General features: G+C 57.3%; 3 protein-coding genes across 3 annotated transcripts; 1 reads left to right on the top strand and 2 right to left on the bottom strand.

The window, feature by feature from the left end:
- Window positions 1-18: 18 nt before the first annotated feature.
- GFY (golgi associated olfactory signaling regulator) lies at window positions 19-2,530 on the bottom strand. The gene is given in 4 exon segments (XM_043995145.1): window positions 19-386; window positions 1,118-1,291; window positions 1,536-2,484; window positions 2,486-2,530. Coding segments are annotated over 4 exon segments (1,371 nt in total). The 3' UTR covers window positions 19-183.
- Window positions 2,531-5,594: 3,064 nt separating this feature from the next.
- Window positions 5,595-6,780, top strand: PTH2 (parathyroid hormone 2). Its single transcript, XM_043993999.1, has 2 exons — window positions 5,595-5,925; window positions 6,495-6,780. Exons 1-2 carry the CDS (start codon window positions 5,765-5,767, stop codon window positions 6,778-6,780), a joined length of 447 nt encoding a protein of 148 aa, XP_043849934.1. The 5' UTR covers window positions 5,595-5,764.
- A 1,465-nt stretch (window positions 6,781-8,245) lies between these two features.
- Window positions 8,246-18,558, bottom strand: KASH5 (KASH domain containing 5). Its single transcript, XM_043998577.1, has 17 exons — window positions 18,382-18,558; window positions 18,046-18,098; window positions 17,500-17,551; window positions 16,986-17,147; window positions 16,438-16,555; window positions 16,019-16,069; window positions 14,590-14,667; window positions 14,077-14,133; window positions 13,747-13,806; window positions 13,424-13,488; window positions 13,175-13,262; window positions 12,321-12,437; window positions 11,744-11,799; window positions 10,935-11,013; window positions 9,280-9,338; window positions 8,925-9,044; window positions 8,246-8,838 (listed from the first exon to the last, which is right to left on the bottom strand). The coding sequence occupies exons 1-17, from the start codon at window positions 18,414-18,416 to the stop codon at window positions 8,694-8,696; spliced, it is 1,395 nt and encodes a 464-aa protein (XP_043854512.1). The 5' UTR covers window positions 18,417-18,558; the 3' UTR covers window positions 8,246-8,693.
- Window positions 18,559-19,394: the final 836 nt, after the last annotated feature.

The following is a 19,394-nucleotide window of genomic DNA, read 5'->3' as shown; positions in this document are numbered from 1 at the left end:
AGATGAGACGGGACCAGTTCTAGGGACGATCTTTTTTTAATTCTTAGTTAAGTGGGGTCCCCAGGAACGGAAGCCAAAGCACCTCAGACCTTCCCCCTCCCCACCCCCATGTTAGGACTACAAGCGCAAAGCATGCTGGGCAGCAGCCAGGTTTCGGGACCCCTCTCTCGGCTAGGTTCGGGCTCACACGAAGTTGTTGGGCAGAGCAGCAGGGGAGAGCGGCTCCAGGTGCGGTGGCGACGAGTTCCGACCCGGGGGCGGGGGCAGCTTGGGAGGCAGAGGGGGCGTACTGGGCGGCTGCTTGGTGGCGATGTGGGAGGGAACCCATGCGTCCGGGGCGTAAAAATGGAGGTCGTAAGGATCCTTCGGGGCGTCCAGGTGGAGAGCTTTGGAAGACATTGGAGGTAGAAAAGTTCGGCTCGTCCCTTCCCAATTCCACTAGCTTGCTTGCGCACGCGTGTGTAAGCTGCCTTTCGAAACCACCTAGTTCCAGCCCCCACTCCACCCCATGGTACTGATGGGGAAACTGAGGCTCAGAGAATGGAAGCCACGTCATTTGCCCAGGGTCGCATGGAGAAGGAAATGACCGAGCCCAGGACTCGAACACGGGTCCCCTGAGGTCAAAGCCAGTTTTCTTCTCAGGACATTATCTATCACTGTTACCCCCCTCCGCCTCCAAACACACCCAGAATCATAGATGGACAGCTAGAGAAGACCCCAGAACTCAGGTCAGGAACAGAAGTCTGACGTGCCCAAACGAGGAGCGGCAGAAGATCCTCAGGACTCGAACCCAGGGCCTAAGGTTCCAAATCTAGCTTTCCACGACGAGAAAATACCTCCTGCAGCCTCCCCCCCCCCCCCCGTTGTTCCGCTTGTGCGGTCGCCTCACTTCCTTCTCCAGGTCCCCCCTCCCTTACCGGTCTTGGTGCTGCCTTTCCCCTTTTCCTCCAAATGAAGAGGAAGAAAGCTGGCTGTGGAGCTTGTGTGGAGGGGAGAAGGAAGAGGGAGGGAGGAAACCTCCAGTCCCTGAAATAAAGTGGGCTGGGCCTGGAGAAAGGGCAGGGTCTTAATGGCATGTAGGACGGGCCCTTGACGAGCAGGCGGGGCTTGCGCTCACCTGGTTCATCGCTGTCATCCGGCAGCCGGTGGTGTCCAAAGGGCCTAGAAGATGCAGCCCGGCGGTATAGACACCAAAGGAGCAGGAAAACTCCGACCAGGAGCCCAGCCCCGGCCAGGAAGAGGCACAGAGCCCCGCCTCCCGCGCCGCGAGGCCTGCCCACCAGGGTCACACCTGCACGGAGCCCGGGTTGGGAGAGAGGCTCAGCCAGCGAATCCTTCGTGGCCACGGGCCTGGAGCCGCTAGTGAGCCCAGGTGTCCCCTCTCCCACCCTTGGCCCCTAAGGCATCCCAGGTGTCTTGTCTCTCAGTCCCCAGCGCCTGGTTCTAAGCTGGCCTAGATATTCACCTCACTCAGGGTCGAGGACAGGGAAACCAGGAGACATCTCCCATCCCTCCCTACTCCCAGGCCCGCTCACCTGTCTCCTGTACTCTCTCCACTACGATGATGGTGTTCACAGTGTCGCCCCCATGTCGCCGTTGCAGAGGCCTGGCCGGAGCGGGAGGCCCAGGGGGAGGTGGGGGGCTCCAGAGCCTGGCGGCTACAGGGAGTGGGTTCTGAGGGTCTTTCGAGGGTTGGGGATCTGATTGACGGAGTCCTTGGTGGGAAGTATCTGGGGACCCAGTCATGGAAGATTCTAAGTTAGGGATTTCCGGGAGTCGGGCTCTCTGGGTGGCAGAAGATTGCATATTGGCCACTTTAGGAGAGGCAGGGTTGGGGGTGGTGTGGGATTCTGGATGGGGTGTTTCTGGGGCCTCAGACTGAAGAACGGGGGAGGATTCTAGGCGGGGCACCTCTGGAGGGTCAGGGCTAAGGGTCGAAGAAGACTCTGATTGCACAGGTCCTTGGAGGTCAGAGCCGGGGGTCCCAGGAGCTGGGCGGAACGTCTCGGAGGCTTCATACTGCGGGGCACTGGGAGGTTCTGGGGAGGGAGTTTTCAGAGGAAGGTTGGGGGCCTCTCGGGATTCAGAGGGGGGGGTCTCGGAGAGGTCCGGACTGGGGCTGACATGGGACCCTGGGTGTACAGCTGAAGAGTCCGAAGTGCGGGGCTCTGGCTGTATAATGTCAGGAGGTCTCGGGCTCTCGATTTCAGCAGATTCTGACTGGGAAGTTACTGGCAGAGAGGAATCAGAGACCCTCAGGGATTCTGGCTGTACGGTCCCGGGAGTAGCAGGGCTTGGGCTTTTGTAGGATTCGGGCTGGGAAGTTTGAGGGGGGAGAGAGTGGGAAACTTCTAGCGATTCTGACTGCTGGGGATTCGGGGCCGGGGTCTCTGGAGGGGAGACAACCCCGCTCTCCACGTTGTACGGCTTCGAAGCTTCCGGAGGCGGCGGAGCTGAAGGGGCTGACTCCGAGCCTTGGGAGCTGCAGATGGAGGAGAAGGAAGACGAAGAAGAACCACAGCGATCTCATGGCGCACAAACTGAGCCTCACCTACGCGGGGGAAAATTGGTGAACTCCTGGAGCTGGAGCCACACCCGAGCCCCTGTTCCCACCCCTTGTGCTCCCATTGGTCCTCAGGTTCCCATTCCCCCCTTCTGCGCCCCTCCCCCCCCCCCCGTGCCCCTCAGCGGGGGACCAGCACTTTATCCAGGAGGGAAGGGTGAGGCTGAACTACAAGTCCCAATGGGCTCCCGGGCGCCAGAGCTCGCAACCTGGAGAGACTGGAGTGCCGAGCATCATGGGAGTCGTAGTCTGCCTCCTTCCCCGAGTCGCGCGGGTCCCCAAAGGGGGAGATCTGGCGCGGCAAGAGGGATGGGAGATGTCTCCTAGTTTCCCCGTCCTTGACCCTGATCAGGGTCCTTAGAGCGAAAGCAGGGAGCTGATGGGCAACGCCCCTCCCCTATTGCCCCCATACCCCGAGGGACACAGCGTTTTTCGCTTGTTTACACTCGAAGTTGCTCGGATACCCTCTAAGGAAGAAGACGCGGGGTCCCCGAGGGGCGGAGGCTGGGGGGAGGGGAAGCCTGTGTAACTAGAAGGCGGGGGGCACTGGGCTTCCAAACGCCTTCGTCGGGGTGGGGTGGCCTGGATTGGGAACGGGGTGGAGAGAGCGCCATTTGGAATCCGAGGATGTGGGTTCAAATTGCTGGCTCGGTCCACTTATTTCCTACTTGTGTGACCTTGGTCACTTCCACCTCTCAGGGAGTCACTTTTCTCACCTCTAAAATCAGTGTCGGAGACGACCTCTCAGATCCCTTAGGGATCCCTCTGTGATCCCAGGGTCCTTTTACGAGGAGCAGACAAGGGTCTACATTGTTGGGTACTTCATTTTGGGACAGTTGCGTCCAGCCTGGGCTCGGGAGGGGTGCTGAGGGGATCCTGAGGCACTAGGACGCCTCGGTTACTTGGTGGGGATTCCTGGATCCCTTGTGAGAAGGAGGTGGGGGAGAAGAGAGCCAGGACCAGTGGATCCCTGGAAGGGGAGTTTTGAATGGGCTGCGGTGGGGTGGGGTGGGATGGGATGGGGTGGGGGGAGACTGAACGCCATGGCTCCTATTTGGGGCGGGCCTGGGGTGCCGGGTCCCTTACCTGAGGGTCAAGGCCAAAGGAGCAGCAACAGCAGCAGCAGCGGGCGGAGAAAGCTGGACGCAGGCAGGTGAGCTGTGGAGACAAGGATACAGGCGGGGCCTTGGGGAGGGGGTGACGCACCTGACTATCCTTCCCTTGAGAATCTCGGTGCCTGGCGACCGGTCTTGCTCTTAAAGGGACAGAGCTGAGAAGGGGGTAGACAAGGCTCTTTAAATGGTGTTGAGCCCCATGCCTGGAAACCCAAGAGTTCTTTGCCTCTCTCTTTTCTGGGGCTTCATGTGATGTGGGATGGAATTAGAGTCAAATTGATCGTGAGTCATCCCAAAAGAATTACAAGACTCAGTGACTCAGTTTCCCAAGTTTTATTGAAATACTGTTAGTGACCACAGGGAGAGAAGCAGAAAAGTGGAAAGGTATCTCTCCAGTAGGAAAAGAAAAGATAGTTATATTTATAGAATGGATAAATTGATTCAGTCTCGTTACAATAATCTCTACCTTAGGGAGGTACTGAGGAGGGCTTATCCTAATTTGGAGTTCCTGGGGTCCTAAGCCAACCCCCAAGGCAGGTACCTTTTTTCTGTGGAGGTGTGTTTTGGGGGTTTTACTCGGCCTAAGGGAATCTGGGGACAAATTTGGCCTTTTTCTTGTGCAAGTCTCTTTTTGATTCCCATGTCTGGTTTCAAAATACCTTCATTTATCAGTAGAATTTCCTATACCCTGTCAGTGTAATCATTGTGTATCATATGACCTGCCTCTTTCTGTTCTTGTTATGGGTACTGATTAATGTGCGTAACAAGAACCCAGGCCCTGATTTGTTTCCCAAATCTTAAGTTATCCATTATCTGGAGTCTGAATCTCTCTCTCTCTCTCTCTTTTTTTTTTTTGCAGGGCAATGAGGGTTAAGTGACTTGCCCAGGGTCACACAGCTAGTGTCAAGTGTCTGAGGTCAGATTTGAACTGAGGTCCTCCTGATTCCAGGGCCAGTGCTTTATCCACTGTGCCACCTAGCTGCCCCCTGAATCTCCTTTATTTTGTTTTTATTTTATTATTTCATTGTATTGTTGGTGAGGCCATTGGGGTTAAGTGACTTGCCCAGGGTCACACAGCTAGTAAGTGTTAAGTGTCTGAAGCCAGATTTGAACTCAGGTCCTCCTGACTCCAGGGTCGGTGCTCTAGCCACTACACCACTTAGCTGCCCCGTCTAAATCTCTTTTAGGGCTCATATCTGAATTAGAGCTTAGGTCTTAGATTTTTCTGTTAACCCCTTTTTCACCTTCTACATCTTCCCATTTCTGACCCTTGCAAGCTCTTGGGACCTCGTAGCGCCCGGAGGGTCCACTTGGTGGTCATATTACTACTGGGCAGCGGCCTCGATTCATCTGGGCCCTGAGTTGTGGCGTGGTGCGGGTGGTCAGGGAGAAGAGGCCTCCTGGGCCACGCCCTCCCCTTCCCAAAGCCGGCTCTGTCTCCTTGATGTGACTCTCACTAGAGACCTGTCGGTTTTGTTCCCGGAGCCTTCCATTGGAGCAGCTCTCTCTACAGTCCGTTTTTCTCCCTGTCCATCAATGTCCCTCCGTCCTTCTCCACTCCTCTCTGGCCCTGTCTGTCCCGTAGTTCTTTTGGACCCTGGCTGCCTGATCATCCCTTTTCTTCCTCTTCCGGGGTGGTTCCTCTACGTCTGTCTTCCATGTGATGTCTTTCCTCTCTCTGATGGTCTGAACGTCGAGCCGGCCTTCCATGAGTCTTGCTTACCTATCGACGTCTCCTCTAATCACCCCATGCCCTGTCTTTTCTGCTTGCCTAATCGGGTCCGCTTGTCTCTCTACTGTCCCCTCATCTCTCTCCCTCTCGCCAGCCCTGGCCCCTCCCGGGCCCAATTAGGCCCGACTGCGCTGGCTCGCTCGGCCGCCCCCGCCTCTCTGCGGCTCATTACCGGCAGCAGAGCCTAATGAGGCTGGGGCGGCGTGACCGCTGCGGCCCTGCCCGGCCCGGGCCTGCGTCAGCGAGGGCCTTATAAGGGCTTTGGGGGTGGCGGAGATAGGCTGCGCCTCGCTCAGGACAGAACAAGACGGGTACGGGCGGGACCTGCCAGGAGACCGGAGGGGGAGTGGGGAGATGGCCGGAGCGGCTGAGCAGGACTTGTGTCCCCTACAGGTGATGGAGAACCCCAAGAGCCCAGGGCGCCGCCGGTGCGGGCTGCTGCTGTTACTGCTGCTGTTGCTGCCTGGGATCCCTGGCACCACCGGGGCTGTTTTGCCCCGCCCTGAAAGCCCCAGGTAGGTATGGGGGTGCGGACCAAGAGATGTTCTCCCAGGCCACACACAGAGAGCCTGAAAGATACACAGGAACCAAGGACTCGCAGAGTTAAATGGGTTGAGAGACATACAGAGACAGAGAGAGGTTGAGCTCGTGATAGGTGTGACTAACAGGGACAAGAGATACAAAGAGATAGACCCCGAGAGATAGCAATGCAGATGAACTGGAGGGAGGAAAGCAGAGGATGGGACTCCTGAGAGACAGTCTCAGATCGAAAGAAGAACCAAACACCAAAGACGGCTTGAGAGAAAGCGACAGAGAGCAGGAGATTCTGGAAGAAACTGGGGAGACACACTGGGCTGGGACTCGGGGCGGGGGAGAGTGGTGGGCTCAGAGATGGGAAGGGATCGGACCAGACTGGGGAGACAGGAGCGTGGCCATGGACTTGAAGGCGATTGCAGGTAGGATTTCGCGGGCGGGAATCCGAGTGGTCGCGGTTTCCTTGCCCTTCGAGACTGATCGGGATGTGGAGAGCCAGGGAGGGGAGCCCCGGTGCCCATCTCTCTCCCTCCACCCATTCCCCTTTCAGCCCCTGGCTCCCGTGGGCCCCGCCTCCAGCGTCTCTGACCCTTCGGGACTGGAGTCTGCAGCTGACTGGGGAGGCAGGCCCGGCCCGGGCCCCCGAGCCCCGCCCCCAGACCGAGCCCGGCCCCCAGAACCCTGCCCCGAGCGCCGGACCCCAACGGCGCCTGGTGGTGGCGGACGACGCTGCGTTTCGAGAGCGGGCGCGCCTGCTGGCCGCCCTGGAGCGGCGCCGCTGGCTCAACTCCTACATGCACAAGCTCCTGGTGGTCAGCGATGCGGCCGCCAACTGACGTTGCGCTCCCCGCGGCGTCCTTACACCCCACCCCTCCTCCAATAAAAAATCTTCGTCTTTTCTCAGTTTCGGGTGTTTTTATTGCATTGGGGGGTGGAGGAGTTTGGGGGCCGGGCTGCCACAACCCTGCCCCGGTCCCGGGGGCCTCCGGTTATCCCGTGTCAGCCTGCTTTCCGTCACTCCCATTTCCCTCCTTGCCTCAGTGTCCGTCCCCGGCCCTTGTACGGGTGTGCCTGACTCTCCGGGCCTGTTTCCCTCTTTGTGTCCCTGGGGAGGCGTTTCCTTTTCCTGGGTTCCCGTTGCCTCTGGTGTTCCGGACCTCTGGGCTATCTCCGTTTCGTCTCCTCTCTAGCTCAGTCTACCCGTCCCTTCCCTCCCTCCCCGCCTTTCCTTTCTCTTCTCTCTCTCTCTGTTCACCATCTTATCTCGGCTTGTCTCTTGCTCTCTCCATCGTTCTTGGTCTCTCCCGTTTCTGGTTTTCTGGTCCTCTGGACCTGAGCCTGCCAGGACCTGTTTTGCTCCTGCCCTTTCTATCCAATCTGCCCCCAGCACAGCTTGGAGAGCTAAACACCTGACAGATGCAGTCGGGGCAGAGGGCTGGCCGGCAGGGTACTGGGAGGTAGGTGGGATTGAGAGGTCACTGAAATCCTCCTGGAGGGATGGCGAGGTGTGCATCACTAACTATCAGATGTCGACGTTCCCAAGTGACTTCGCCCCTGCCAGGAAGTCCAAAGGGGGTTCAGGTGGGCGCAGATGGCTTTCTAATTGGCCCAAACTCCAGACTCAGAATGGAGAGAGCTAATTGGTTGTAATAGCAGAAATTCGGCCATATAAAAGTTGGCTAACAACCGAACAAGGTTCTAGGGTTACTGTTCGTGTAAAGTCCAATCTTGGGTAGGAGAATGAGGCCTCCTGGTCTCAGTTTCCCCAGGTGTCAGATGAGGGAGGTGGCCTAGATGATCCTGAAAGTCTTTTCCTGCCAGGACATCCCAGGGGGGACCTTAAAGATTTGGTTGTGTTGTTGTTGTTTTTAATTTTATTTATTTATTTAGAATTTTTCCCAAGTTACATGTATAAACAAATTTTCACATCGATTTTTAAAATTTTATGTTCCAAATTATCTTCCTCTGTCCCTCCCCACCCCCCTTAAATCAAGTAATTCAACATAAGTTATACATGTGCAGTCATGCAAAACATTTCCACATTAGTCAGGTTGTGAAAGAAAACAGACAAAAAAACTTTAGAAAGAGGAACAAAAACATTTATGCTCCAATCTGTATTCATATACCATCAGTTCTTTCTCTGGAGATGGATTGCATTTTTCATAAGTCCTTCTGAAAGCATCCTGCTCCTCATTTCCCACAGCACACTAGTGTTCCATCCCAATCTCATCCCACAATTTGTTCGGCCATTCCCCAATTGATGGGCATCACCCCAATTTCAAATTCAACTTTTTAAAAAAATCTCTTTTAGGATACCAACCTAGTAGTGGTATTACTAGGTCAAAGAGCACGCACAGTTTTATTGCCCTTTGCTCTACAGAATGACTGGATCAGTTTACAACTTTACCTAGAGTGTATTAATGGAGGGACCTTAAGGGTTAAGCAGGGGCCTTAAGGGGGCAGGAGCAGAATTTGAACCCAGGCCTTCTGATTCCACATTCAGCATTCCTCCCCCTGTAGTGACCCTGCATAACTTGGGGGGGAATGGGGACTCCCTATTCCTGAGCGGTGACAGAGTAACTCCACCAGCTCCTAGAATGCTACCAGCACCCAAGGAGAGATGCAGGAAGTCACGCTCAGGTCTCCAGGGTCTCCCTAAGGAGTGGTGTCCCTACAAAGCAGAACAGCACTCCGGGCTGGGGGTGGGGGAATGGAGGGAATTTATTGGATCAGAAACAGTGCCAGGGGCTCACACTGGTGGGGGCCCGAGGTAATGCAGCTGGAGGTAGGGCCAGGCCAGAGACCGGGAGGAGGCCAGGACCAGGGCAGAGAGCAGAAGCAGCAGTAACAGGAGGCCCAGGATGCGTGGCTGGGCCAAGGGAAGGCAGAGGATCCTGGAAGAAGCAGACACAGCCAGCATGACGGCCTGGGGATTGATCACGATCCCTACCCCATGGCTGGGAGTCCAGGGGCAGCTTACCTCAGTCTCTGGACAGTTAAAGGGCTGGGGTAGATCTGATCCCAGCTTGTCCTGCTCTGAGCTGAAACCAGCTGGCTCCTTACTGGCTCCAAGGCCTGATGGGGGCCTGGATCACTGGGGCTGCTGAGGGGAGAAGCCAAGAGCACCCTCAGCAATGGCAGGGATAGTATGTAAAGCTTGGGGAGGGGGGATCTTGGAAATCATTTAGGCCAGCCCTCTCCTCTGACAGGTGAGGAAAGGGAGGCCTGCCCAAGCCACACAGCGACTGACACAGCCCAGGCACTAGGGCCCCACTGTAGCGTGAGGGCCCTGACTCCCACCCATTCCCCTCTGAGCCCCTGCCTGGTCACCTCACCTCCCAGCATCAGGGGAGTCTCCGGGCTGCAGGCTCCCGAGGGTGCTTGGGTGTCCAGCCTGAGGGAACAAAGAGACTGAACTGAGGTTCAGCATCTAACGGGTCACCCAGAGGAAGCACTATAACCCATGCCATGGCCAGTCACAGTGCAGTTGCTCCCAAAGCACAGAGCTGTCATTCTCCACCGGCCCTGCCCCCCATCATCCCAAACCTTGGCATCGCCTTGACTCTTCTCTTGCCCTCATTCCCACTTAGGTTTCAAGTCTTGAGGAATCTCCCTCTATGTTTCCTGTCTCAGTTCCCTTCCTTTGGATTTCACCTCCAAACAGCTTTCTTTCATGCTTCTTTCTCCCTTCTATGGGCCCTAACCTTCAAGCAGAGCAGAGCTTCCCCAAAGGCCTGCCCATCTCTGCTCTCACCCCTCTGCTTTATTCTTTGCTCATAACTCAGAGATGCAGCAATGGAAAAGACTTCAGGGCACAGAATGCACCCTCTCCTTTTACAGACAAGGAAACTGAGGGCCCAAGATCATGTAAGTAGGAGACATTTGACCGGGATCGGAGCTTCTTTGCCTCTATGCCACATGACGGGCTGCCCAGCTTTCAGGCCCCTCCCATTCACAGATCTGACCAAAACCTGCTGCCCACCGAGTCAAGGGCAAACAGCCTCCTCCACTTCTGCTGGCCCCTGTCAGATGAAGCCTTCTCTGTGACCTGGGATCTCCGGTCTCTGGGCCTTTGCCAACACTTGCATTGTGGGGAAGTCGAGGTCCCAACTGGGGAGTGGGCTTGGCCTCCAAATTCAGGGCCCCACACTGTGCTGTTCCTTCAGACTCCGAGAGCCCTCAGCTCATCAGAGGCATCGAGTGCCTTGTTATTCCTGCCCTCCTCACCTGCCAGGTATTGTTTTATGTTGGGGAGAGTTAGAGGGTCCTATTCCTCTATTGACGGGAGCTTCCTGAGGTCAGGGACGGTGCCTTATCAGACCATACTTCTCCCTCCGGGGTGGACAGCTCCTGAGATCGGGGGCCACTAGATGGCTTCGGGGAGCTCGGCTGGGGCCAGCCCCGAGATAGACCTGGCCATGCCGAGCCCTGCCAGTGCCTTCCACACTCAAGAATCCTTAGGTCACCGAACCTAACCTCTGTTGCAGATGAGGAATTGGGGGTTCTAAGAAGGGAAGTCACTTGCCTAGTGTTCCCCATGAAGCGGAAGAGCCAGGATTCAAACTCCCAACTCCAAGGGTTTGTTTTTTTTCTGCAGGCTTCCTCCCCCCTCTGTGCCCAGTCTGTGCTAGAGCCTCCCCCAGGCCTGCTGCCTGGAGCTCTGTGGGTAGCCGCCTGCCTGCCTTTTTCTGATGGACTGACACTCTCAGATGTACCCAAGGGTCGTGTGTGCTCGCTCATTTGTGTTTATCTGGGTGTCGGCTGGTGTGGAGGGGCGGGGGAGGCTCCCCGGGGACCAGACTTGCCTCCCACGACCGTTCGGATTTGCCGACCCCTGCTGTGCCATCGGGCTCATTAGAGGCATTGAGTGCCTTATTACCCAGCCCTCCTCGCTCAGAGCTCAGATTTTCCCTCAGCATATCAGGAGCTGGGTGTGTGTGTGTGTGTGGGGGGGGTGTCACTGGAAAGAGAAGGGCTGGGGGCTCCATACCCCGTCTTGGGGCCTCAGCCCATTTTCGCCGGCTCTTTGTTGGTCCCACTGTCCACAGCTGCCCTTCTCTCCAAGTGAGCTGTGGAAAGGACACAGTCATTACAGCCTCCTCCAGCCGGGGCACCGCCCTCTCCCTCCTTCTCTGCTGTTCACCCCAGCCTAACAGAACCCCTTTTTCCCTGGGGGCCCCCAAGGCTCCACCACCTTCTTCCTAATAAAGGATCGCAGCCAGCCCCACTCTACTTCCTGTGGTGACCTGAGCATCTGGGCCTCGGCTCTCAGCCTCTCAGAGACCCTGCTCCTAGGGTCCCCCAGGCTCCCAGGGGCCACTGTATCTGGATCCTCACACCCCCTCCCTTAGGGAACCCAGCACCTAATGCTGGGGGGAGGATCACCTCTCTGGGACCCCTACATAGCCCTGTCTCAGCTGGCAGACGAGTCCAATTAGCAGCCCAGGCAGACAGCCTTATTAGAAGCAGCACAGGAAGGAAATGGGCCGGGGAGGGGGGTGTTGGGGGGGGTGGAGAGCAGGAGCGGGGGATGGAGGCTGTAGGCACGCAGCTGGGCCAGGCTGGGAGCACAGCAAGTTGGGTAGCCAGTGAGGGGAGGGCTGGGGTGCTGAGATGAAGGGCTAAGGGGTCTGAAGTGAGCCCCTGAATGGGCTGTGGCTGGACAGTCTGAGCCTCTGAGGGGCCTGAGGGATTGGACCGGTCTGGCCACAGCTTGAGAGGGAGAAGGGAAGCTGAGGCAGGGTAAGTAAAGTGGGGCAGGGGGGTGGGGGGGGGCCCTTTTCACTGCTAAATCCGCACCAGGAATTCTCCTCCCTGCTGCTGAGTGATTCACTTGGCTTCTCTTGGGCAGTTGTCTGGAAAGAGAGTAGGATGTGGGGGATCATCACACAGACCCCATCCCTTCATTTCTCTGCTCTGACTGCTCCCCTTAGCCATATCACCAGCTGCTTCCCCACCCCCCTCCCCCACTCAGAAAATTCCTCTTTCCCCCCAGCCAGGTTCTCTCTAAGCAAAGGGCTTGGTGACCTGGGCTCCAGGAACTTGGCTGCTGGTGGTTGTTTAATCTGGTAACTGTATTTCAATGTAATTAGCTCCTTTCTAATGCCATGCTTTTTTCTTTTCTGTACTGGAGATCATTCCGAGAAAGGATCCACAGGCTTTATCAGACTGCCAAAGCAGTCCAGGGTACAAAAAAGGCCAAGCTCGCATTCTAGGCCATCCTAAAGGCCTAAGCCGATACAGGAGAAGCTTGCTGCTTCCTGGAAGGGTCTCTCCAATAGAAATCATCCCTCCCCACTCCCAAGTCTAGAATAAATAGTCTTCTAGTCCCCCCCCCCAGGCTCTGGGGTCCTAGAAGTCACCACTCCTCACTCACCAACTCCTCAGCTAGGGGTTTACATAGGACCTCGGCTCCTCCCGTTCCATGCAAGGCTTCTCCCCAAGGCTGAGCACCACACAGAGGGTTGCGAAGGCCTGCTCCCATTTCTTGTCTCTGAGAGAGAATGAGGGAAATGAGCAGGGCAGGTTTGGACTGAGACCAGGGAGGGATTCGGAAAGGGGGTCATCACTGAGATGGGGGGGACAGCAACGGAGAGAAGGCAGGTATGGGGCAACAGATGGGCTTGTGGATCGGGGTGGAGTCTGGGCAGGAGACAGAAAGCGATGAGGCTGGGCTGGAGGCTGGAGATAGGCCAGCTGAGAACCAGATGCTGAAATGGGCAGAAGTTTGGGCCCGAAGCTGGACTGAAGACAGTGGTTTAGAGATTGGAGAGAGGGAGAACAATGGAGAGAATCAGGGTTTGGGGGATGGCCATGGCGGGGAAGAGGAGGCTGGAGATGGGAAAGAGAACCAGGCAGGTCAGACGACTTGGGGCTCACGATGGGGTCACCAGTGAGGGCTCGAGGGAAGAGCCCAGACTGGGGCGAGAGGCAGAGTCAGGGGCTGTGAGGGGCAGGCTGAGGGGACAGCAGCTGACTCACTGAAAGGCCTCAGAGAAGCCCTCCCAGCCCCAGCCCCCAGAGGAGGGACAGAGCCACGGTCCAGTCTGGCCCTTCTTTGGAGCCCATGTTGTCCTGTCTATCAGGGGAGGGGCTGCATCCTTGGCTGACCCCCTGCAGGTCAGAGGGCAGGATATTGATTCCACTCCCGGGCCACACTAGAAGGGCCACCTGGGGGGGCAGGGCTAGGGCTGCAGCTCACTGCCCTTCCGTAGCAGGGGACAGTCTCACCTGCTGAATGGCCTCAATCTCCAAGCACAGTGACTGGGGGTGCAGCTTTATCCATTCCCCAGCTAGTTCTTGGCTCCCTTCTTGAAACCTGGGCAAAGCAATGAGAAGACCTTCTCCATCTGGCTCTTCCTCCCTCCGCCCTCCACCAACTCCCGGCTTCCTAGTCTGAGTCCTCTGACTCTGCTGCTGTTCCCGGGGCTTCTCCCTGGGGGCTGGGGCTGGCACAGGCCTGTCCCCTCCCTCACTCACCCCTCAGGCCCGTCCTGGCTCTGACTCAGCTGCTCCTCCAGGTGAGAGATTTTCTGCTTCAGCTCCTAGAGGGAGGGAGTATAAGTGCCTTCCCCAGCTATGCGACTCTCTGCCCTTCTCCCCCAGTGATGGTGTCCTTGCTTCCTCCTCCCACTCAAATCAGGGGACCCTGAGCCTCTGCTTGGACACCCTTCCCAGGAAGCCCAGCCCATTGTATCTACCTCCCAGAGGGACACAGTCAGGGATGGGCCTATGGAGAGAGGGCAGTCACCAAGGGAAGCAGAGTATATTGTGGGGGGGTGGCCCAAGGGCCAGGGACCCACCCGGATTGTGGCCTTGTTCTCCTCCAAGGCCTCGGCCAGATTCTCTGTCCAATTTGTCCGCTGGCAAACCCAGAAGCAGAGTCACAGTCACCGGAGAGGGTTGGGTGGGGCAGACTAGCCAGGGCCTGGTGCCCTGGGTCCCTACGTTAACGGGCAGGTGAAAGGCCAAGAGCTGAGCAAGGGGGCCTAGAGTGTGTCCATGCTGGGTGAGCCCAGGGGTGGCCCCTGTCCTCTGGTCCTCCCACCTCAGGGTGAAACTGAGCAGGAGGAGGAGGGGAGGGGTGGCTCACCTGGCCTGCTGACCCCCCTCACGTCCCCCACCCCACTCACCTCAGAGAGGATAGTGTCTCGATGGCAAATGAGGCTCTCATACTCACACAGCTGACGCTGCAGGGAGGGAGAGGGGGGCCAGTCCATCTGTTCATGCCTGGCCTTGACCTGGAGCTCCCAGGAAGTCAACTTGTCCTGCCCCTCCCCCCCCCCCCCCGGCTGCTGTAGGGCTGGCACCCATCAGGACAAGCACCACAGTCTGCTTTTAAGCCTCCCCACCCCCATCCTCCCACCAGTGATTGTATCACCAACAGTCCCTGGGGTATCAGGAATTTGGAGTCAGGAGACCTGGGTCCAAATCCCAATGCTACTCCTTAGCAGCTGTGTGACCTTGGGTAAGTCTCTTCCCCTCTGGGCCTCAGTTTCTCCATCTATAAAGTGAGGCCACTGGCCCAGTGGATCACTAACATTCATTCCATGATTGCTCACAGGCCAGGGTCTCCTCAGTGCCAGGGACCTGGCTTGAGGCAGGGTGTGGGCCCAAAGGGCCCTGGGGGGGTCCTGGGGGAGTACCCTCAAGGCCTCCTTCTCTGTGGCCAGCTCCTCATTCCTCTTCTTCGCACTGTCCCTCTCGGCGACCAACTTCCCATTCTGCTGGGACACAGCAAAAAGAGAGGCTAGAAAATCCCTGAGCAGCCCAGGAGCTGGAGGATGGCCTTGGGCAGGCCTGCCTGCCTCTGACCAGTACCCCTGGCCCTCCCCTTATCCAGAGTCCCTCCCCAGCCTGGGATCCTGGCCAGCTCCCTGCAGTCTTGTCTTCCTCAGCTGCCTCAGGCTGCCCAGTGAAGGGCAGGGGAAGGACGGGGAGCCAGGTTGCTGAGTCACCACCTGCCCAGCTGGTAGGAACAGGTATGGGAGGGGGAGGTGCTCAGCTATTCCTTAATTACTCTGGTCTCATCCCTCTGCCCCGTCTGTTGGTCCAAAGTTGCCTTTGGAATCACCCTCAGGGGTTACTGCAGGGGCATCTCAGAGTCAGGGAATTGAGGCCTCAGGATCATGTTAATGACCCTTGGCTCTGGCCTCTGCTGGTGGCAGCCAAGATGATGTGGCTGGGCTGGGCTGGGCCTGGGCCAGCCTGTTGTTACTTGCAGTTCTGGTACCTCCTACTCCCAGATTGGGGTCCCTCTGCATCGACTCAATGTGAGCATTGTCCTGCCTGCACCTCATGAGCACCACGGATCACTGGCACGAGGCAGGATGGTGACTGAGCCCCCCCCCGCCCCAACATACACTGGGATTTTCCTATTCCTCCAGGGCCCTCTGGCCTGGCAGTGGCTGTGGCTTCACGGGGGCTCTGAGGGTCTAGTGGTCTTGGAGCCAGACCACCTATGTCCAAGGCCTGCCTTTGCTCTTCATTATTTCTAGGAGCTTGCACCCTGGACTCACCTCTCTGAGACTCAGTTTCTTCATTGGCAAAAGGACAGGACTGGCCCGGAATAATTTAGTGCCCCCGACTTGATGTACACATGGCCTTGGGCACAAGTCTTTCCTTCCTTGGGCCTTGGTTTTGTCTTCTACAACAGGCCCTAATTCTGTGACTTGATGATTCCATGGATAGCCGCCCTGGGGTATCCTTAGCACTGGTGTGGTCTCTGGTCTGGTATGTACCTTAAACTGGGAGGCTGGGACTGTCCTCTGCCCTGCCACCCCACCCTGATGGTTACCGGGGACCTGGCACCCATATAGGCCTAAAGAGCAAGGCCTGTGCTGGAGCCAGCTCTCACCGGCTCCTGATGGCTGATGGCGAATTTTCAATGTGAGCATTTATGCCCCAGAAATTGGCAAAGCCATAAACCTGTGCTGTTGTCTAGACTTTAAAAGGGGAGGGTGAGAATGTTAATGGTGCAGATTGAGGAGGAGGACTGCTGATTGCTCAGGGTGATTCCCCCCTGGTGAGCTCCTGTTAATCGCTTTTAGTTCCTTGCCCACAGCCCTCTCTCACCTCCTCCTGCAGGGTCTCCACCTTAGCCACCAGCTGCTGCTGTTCTCTTTCCTGCCCAGGGATCACAGGAAAAAACAAAACCCATCACTGGGGGTCCCTGGGGCCTGGTCTTCCCAGCCCGAGCCAGGCCAAAGGGACCTTTGTGGGACTCCGGCTCAGAGCCACGGGTTGCAAGACCTGCCAAGGGCTCTCTGGGAGAACTGACTCTATCCATGCCTTCCCATTGCAGATGTGGTCTCCAGGCTCTCCTTGTTTCCTTACTTCCCCAGCTGCCCAGCGATGCACTGAAAAGCTCTGATGGAGGAGTCTTGGGAGGCTCTGTGTCAGCCGTAGGGGGGGCGGGGCAAAGGAAGGCTGGGCAAGGGCTTTCCTTCAGGGCTCCTGGGGCAAGAACGGGCAGGCCTCAGACCCCTGCTCACCGTCTGCCGAGCCTGGGCCACGAGGCTGCGATTTTCCTCCTCCAGGCTCTTGGCCAAACTCTTCATATCTTCCAGTTCCTCATCCACAGCCTTGGCAAACTGCAAAGCCTGCTGGGAACTGAGCCAGGAAAGATAAGGGAAAGGCACAGGACTCAAATGGGCACTAAACAGAAACACTGGGAGGAAAGTTGGGGTGAGAGACAAAGTGGGAAAGGGGTGCAACTGGAGGAGACCCTAGGGGAAAGAGGTAATAGCCACTGGGGAAGTTATTCAAGGTGCTTGGGGAGCTCAGAAAAGATGGTCTTTGAGGGGCATACTGTGTCCTGCCCAGGAGAAGTGTGGATGGGAGAACCGTGGGGAAGGTTAGGGCAGAGTAGGAGCCCTAAAATCATCTAGGAGTAGAGCAGCTAGTACCCCTGGAGGAGAACGGGGGCCTGCAAGGTTCCCGGGGAGAGGACTGTCTCAAAGGGATGGGAATTCCTTGGGCACAGAGGGCTCCAAGTGGGATAGGGAGGTCTCAGGCCCCCTGGGTATGGGAAGCAGCGAACCTGCGGAGCCGCTTGCGCAGGGAGGCCAGCTCCTCCCCCAGCCGGGCAGCCCCCTCATCGGCCGTCTCCACACTTTTCTGCAGCTTGGCATTCTCCCCTGCCAGCCTCCGATTGCTCAGTTCCAGCTCCTCCAGGCTGCTAAGCAGCTCAGCTGTGGCCGGCCTGCATGACCAAGGAGGGGCGGTGTGGCTGGTGCTCTGGCCCAATCTCCCGCTTCTCCTTTCTGGAGCCCCATCTCTGCCAGCCTGGCATCACCCAGGCTTTGGCCGTGGTTTCCATTATTGCCTCGTCCCCCCACCTCAGGTCCTTCCCAAGAGCCAAGGGACTCTGAGCTTACTTTGGGAGTGTGTGTATGTGTGTGTGTGCACGCCTGTGCATGCACACATATCTATGTGGTCTCTTCTAGGGCTCCTTGGAGACCTAGGCTAACTTTTGTCCCTTTATCTTTACACCAGCATAGCCCCTTAAGAAATGCTTGCTGCTCGACCAGTGGTTTCCTCTGAGGCCTACTTACATCTCAGGCAAGACTTCCTCGCCTCCATAGCTCTCCAGCTGGGCAGGGTCTCCTAAGTCAACAAGGACACACAGACACCCAGGAGACTATGAATATAGTCTAGGCACTGATCTGTGAGACCCTCTGACCCCCAAGGTCAAGGAGCTAGGCCCTACATTGAGACGGATTCGGACATTCCCTAGCAGGGAAATGTGTCACACAGAATCATAGGACTTAGGGCTGGAAGATTCGGAGTCGTCTAGTCCAAACCCACTTCACAGATAAGAAAACTGAGGCCCAGAGAGGGGAACAGACTGTCCTTGGATCAAAGTGGGCAGCAGACAAAAGGGCTCAAACTTCTAAATCTCTTTCCACTGTACTAAGGGATGGAAGGAGGGTAAGGCCCAGCAGCAGGGGGAGGGACCCAAAGGGAAGGGGGACAGGCGGAGCAGACCAGCCCTTGCGCCAGGGCTCCAGAGTCTGGTAGGGCCTCACAGGCTCCCTGGGAAGTCCCCCTGCTGTCTGACCCTGGACGTGCCTGCTGCAGGCTATAAATAGAGTCCTCACCAGATGGCGAGAGGCTGGGTTCCGCGGCTGCCTCCTCTTCCAGCTCCAATGCCCTGCAGCAAAGGGAGGAAGCTCAGAAAGCCTGCAGGCCCGGCCCTCCCGGGGGGAGCAGCAGGAGGAAAGCCTAGGCCGGAGGAGGAGGCCCAGCAGGGTGGGAGGGAGGCCAGATGGTGAGGGACAGAGCTCAGGCCCTCACCCGAGGGGAGGGGAGGAGAGATAAGGAGGATGGGTGGCCAGGGGCCAGTGCCCCTTCCCACCTCCCGCCCCCCCACCCCAGGCTTCCATGGGAGGGCCAGGGTCCGGGGGAACAGAAGGAGAATGAGAGGAGGCACCTACGGCCCCAGTTGGCAGGTGGCGATCCAGCTCTGCATGATGCTGAAGAAGGTGGCTCGGTCCACAGTGGCGGCAGGGCCCTCCCCATGGGGGTCCAGGGCCTGGGCCAAGCTGCACAGGTCACTGTCCTGAGGACCCCGGCCCGTCACTGCTTCCAGGTAGGCCAGAACCTGACCCACAGCTACCACACCTGGAGATAGCAAGGAGGGGCCTGGGTAAGGTCAGGCTTGGCCCTCCCCTGTTCTCCCAGGGACCCCCAGGCCAGGCCAGCCTCTTCCCCAGGAGATAAGGGTCTAGTTCTAAGAATGCCCAGGGCATCTTCTTCCCCAGATGCCCCATGCTCCTCCTCCCCTCCTAGGGCTTCTGGGACTGAGTCATCCCCTTCCCCCACAGACCTCAGTGTCACCCTATTCCCTCAACCAAGTTAGCCCCGTCAGTCAAGCCTTTCCACTAAAGGGCCCCAGGCCAGGTCAGACCCCTTACACTCGTGTTCCACATCATATCCCCTTTGCCACGAGGTCTAAGCCATTCATCCCCATGATCTCCCATGATACCCTCTCCTCACCTTTCTTTTCTGAGTCACAAGCTTCAAAAGTGGAGTTAAGCACCTGTTCCTCGAGGCTGAGTGGGGTTCCAAGCCCCCAGTCTTCAGGCTGATCCCAAAGCACCACTAAGGAGAGAAGAGAGATGGGGAGGGCAAAGACAGGGAGAATTCCGTTAGGCCCCAGTCACCAGCCCTTCTCCATGCACCCGTGGATCCCATTCCTCCTATCTTCTCTAGCACATCTCTACCCACCTTCATCCTTTCGCACTTGTCTTAAATCTCTTCCTGCCTATTGGCTGCTTCCCTGCTGCCTACAGACATGCCCTTGTTTCCCCCAACCTCAAAAAAGCCTCACTTGATCCTTTCATCCCCATAACTACTATTCTAGGCCTCCCCCTCCATTTGTGGCTAAACTCCTTGAGAAGACCATTTGTAACCTCTATCTCTACTTCCTCCCCTTTCACTCTTTAAA

This window comes from Dromiciops gliroides, chromosome 3 (genome assembly GCF_019393635.1).
Source record: "Dromiciops gliroides isolate mDroGli1 chromosome 3, mDroGli1.pri, whole genome shotgun sequence".
In the NCBI taxonomy this organism is placed as follows: Eukaryota; Metazoa; Chordata; class Mammalia; order Microbiotheria; family Microbiotheriidae; genus Dromiciops; species Dromiciops gliroides.
The sequence above is the reverse complement of the archived record's forward strand: the minus strand, read 5'-3'. Positions and strand labels throughout refer to the sequence as shown.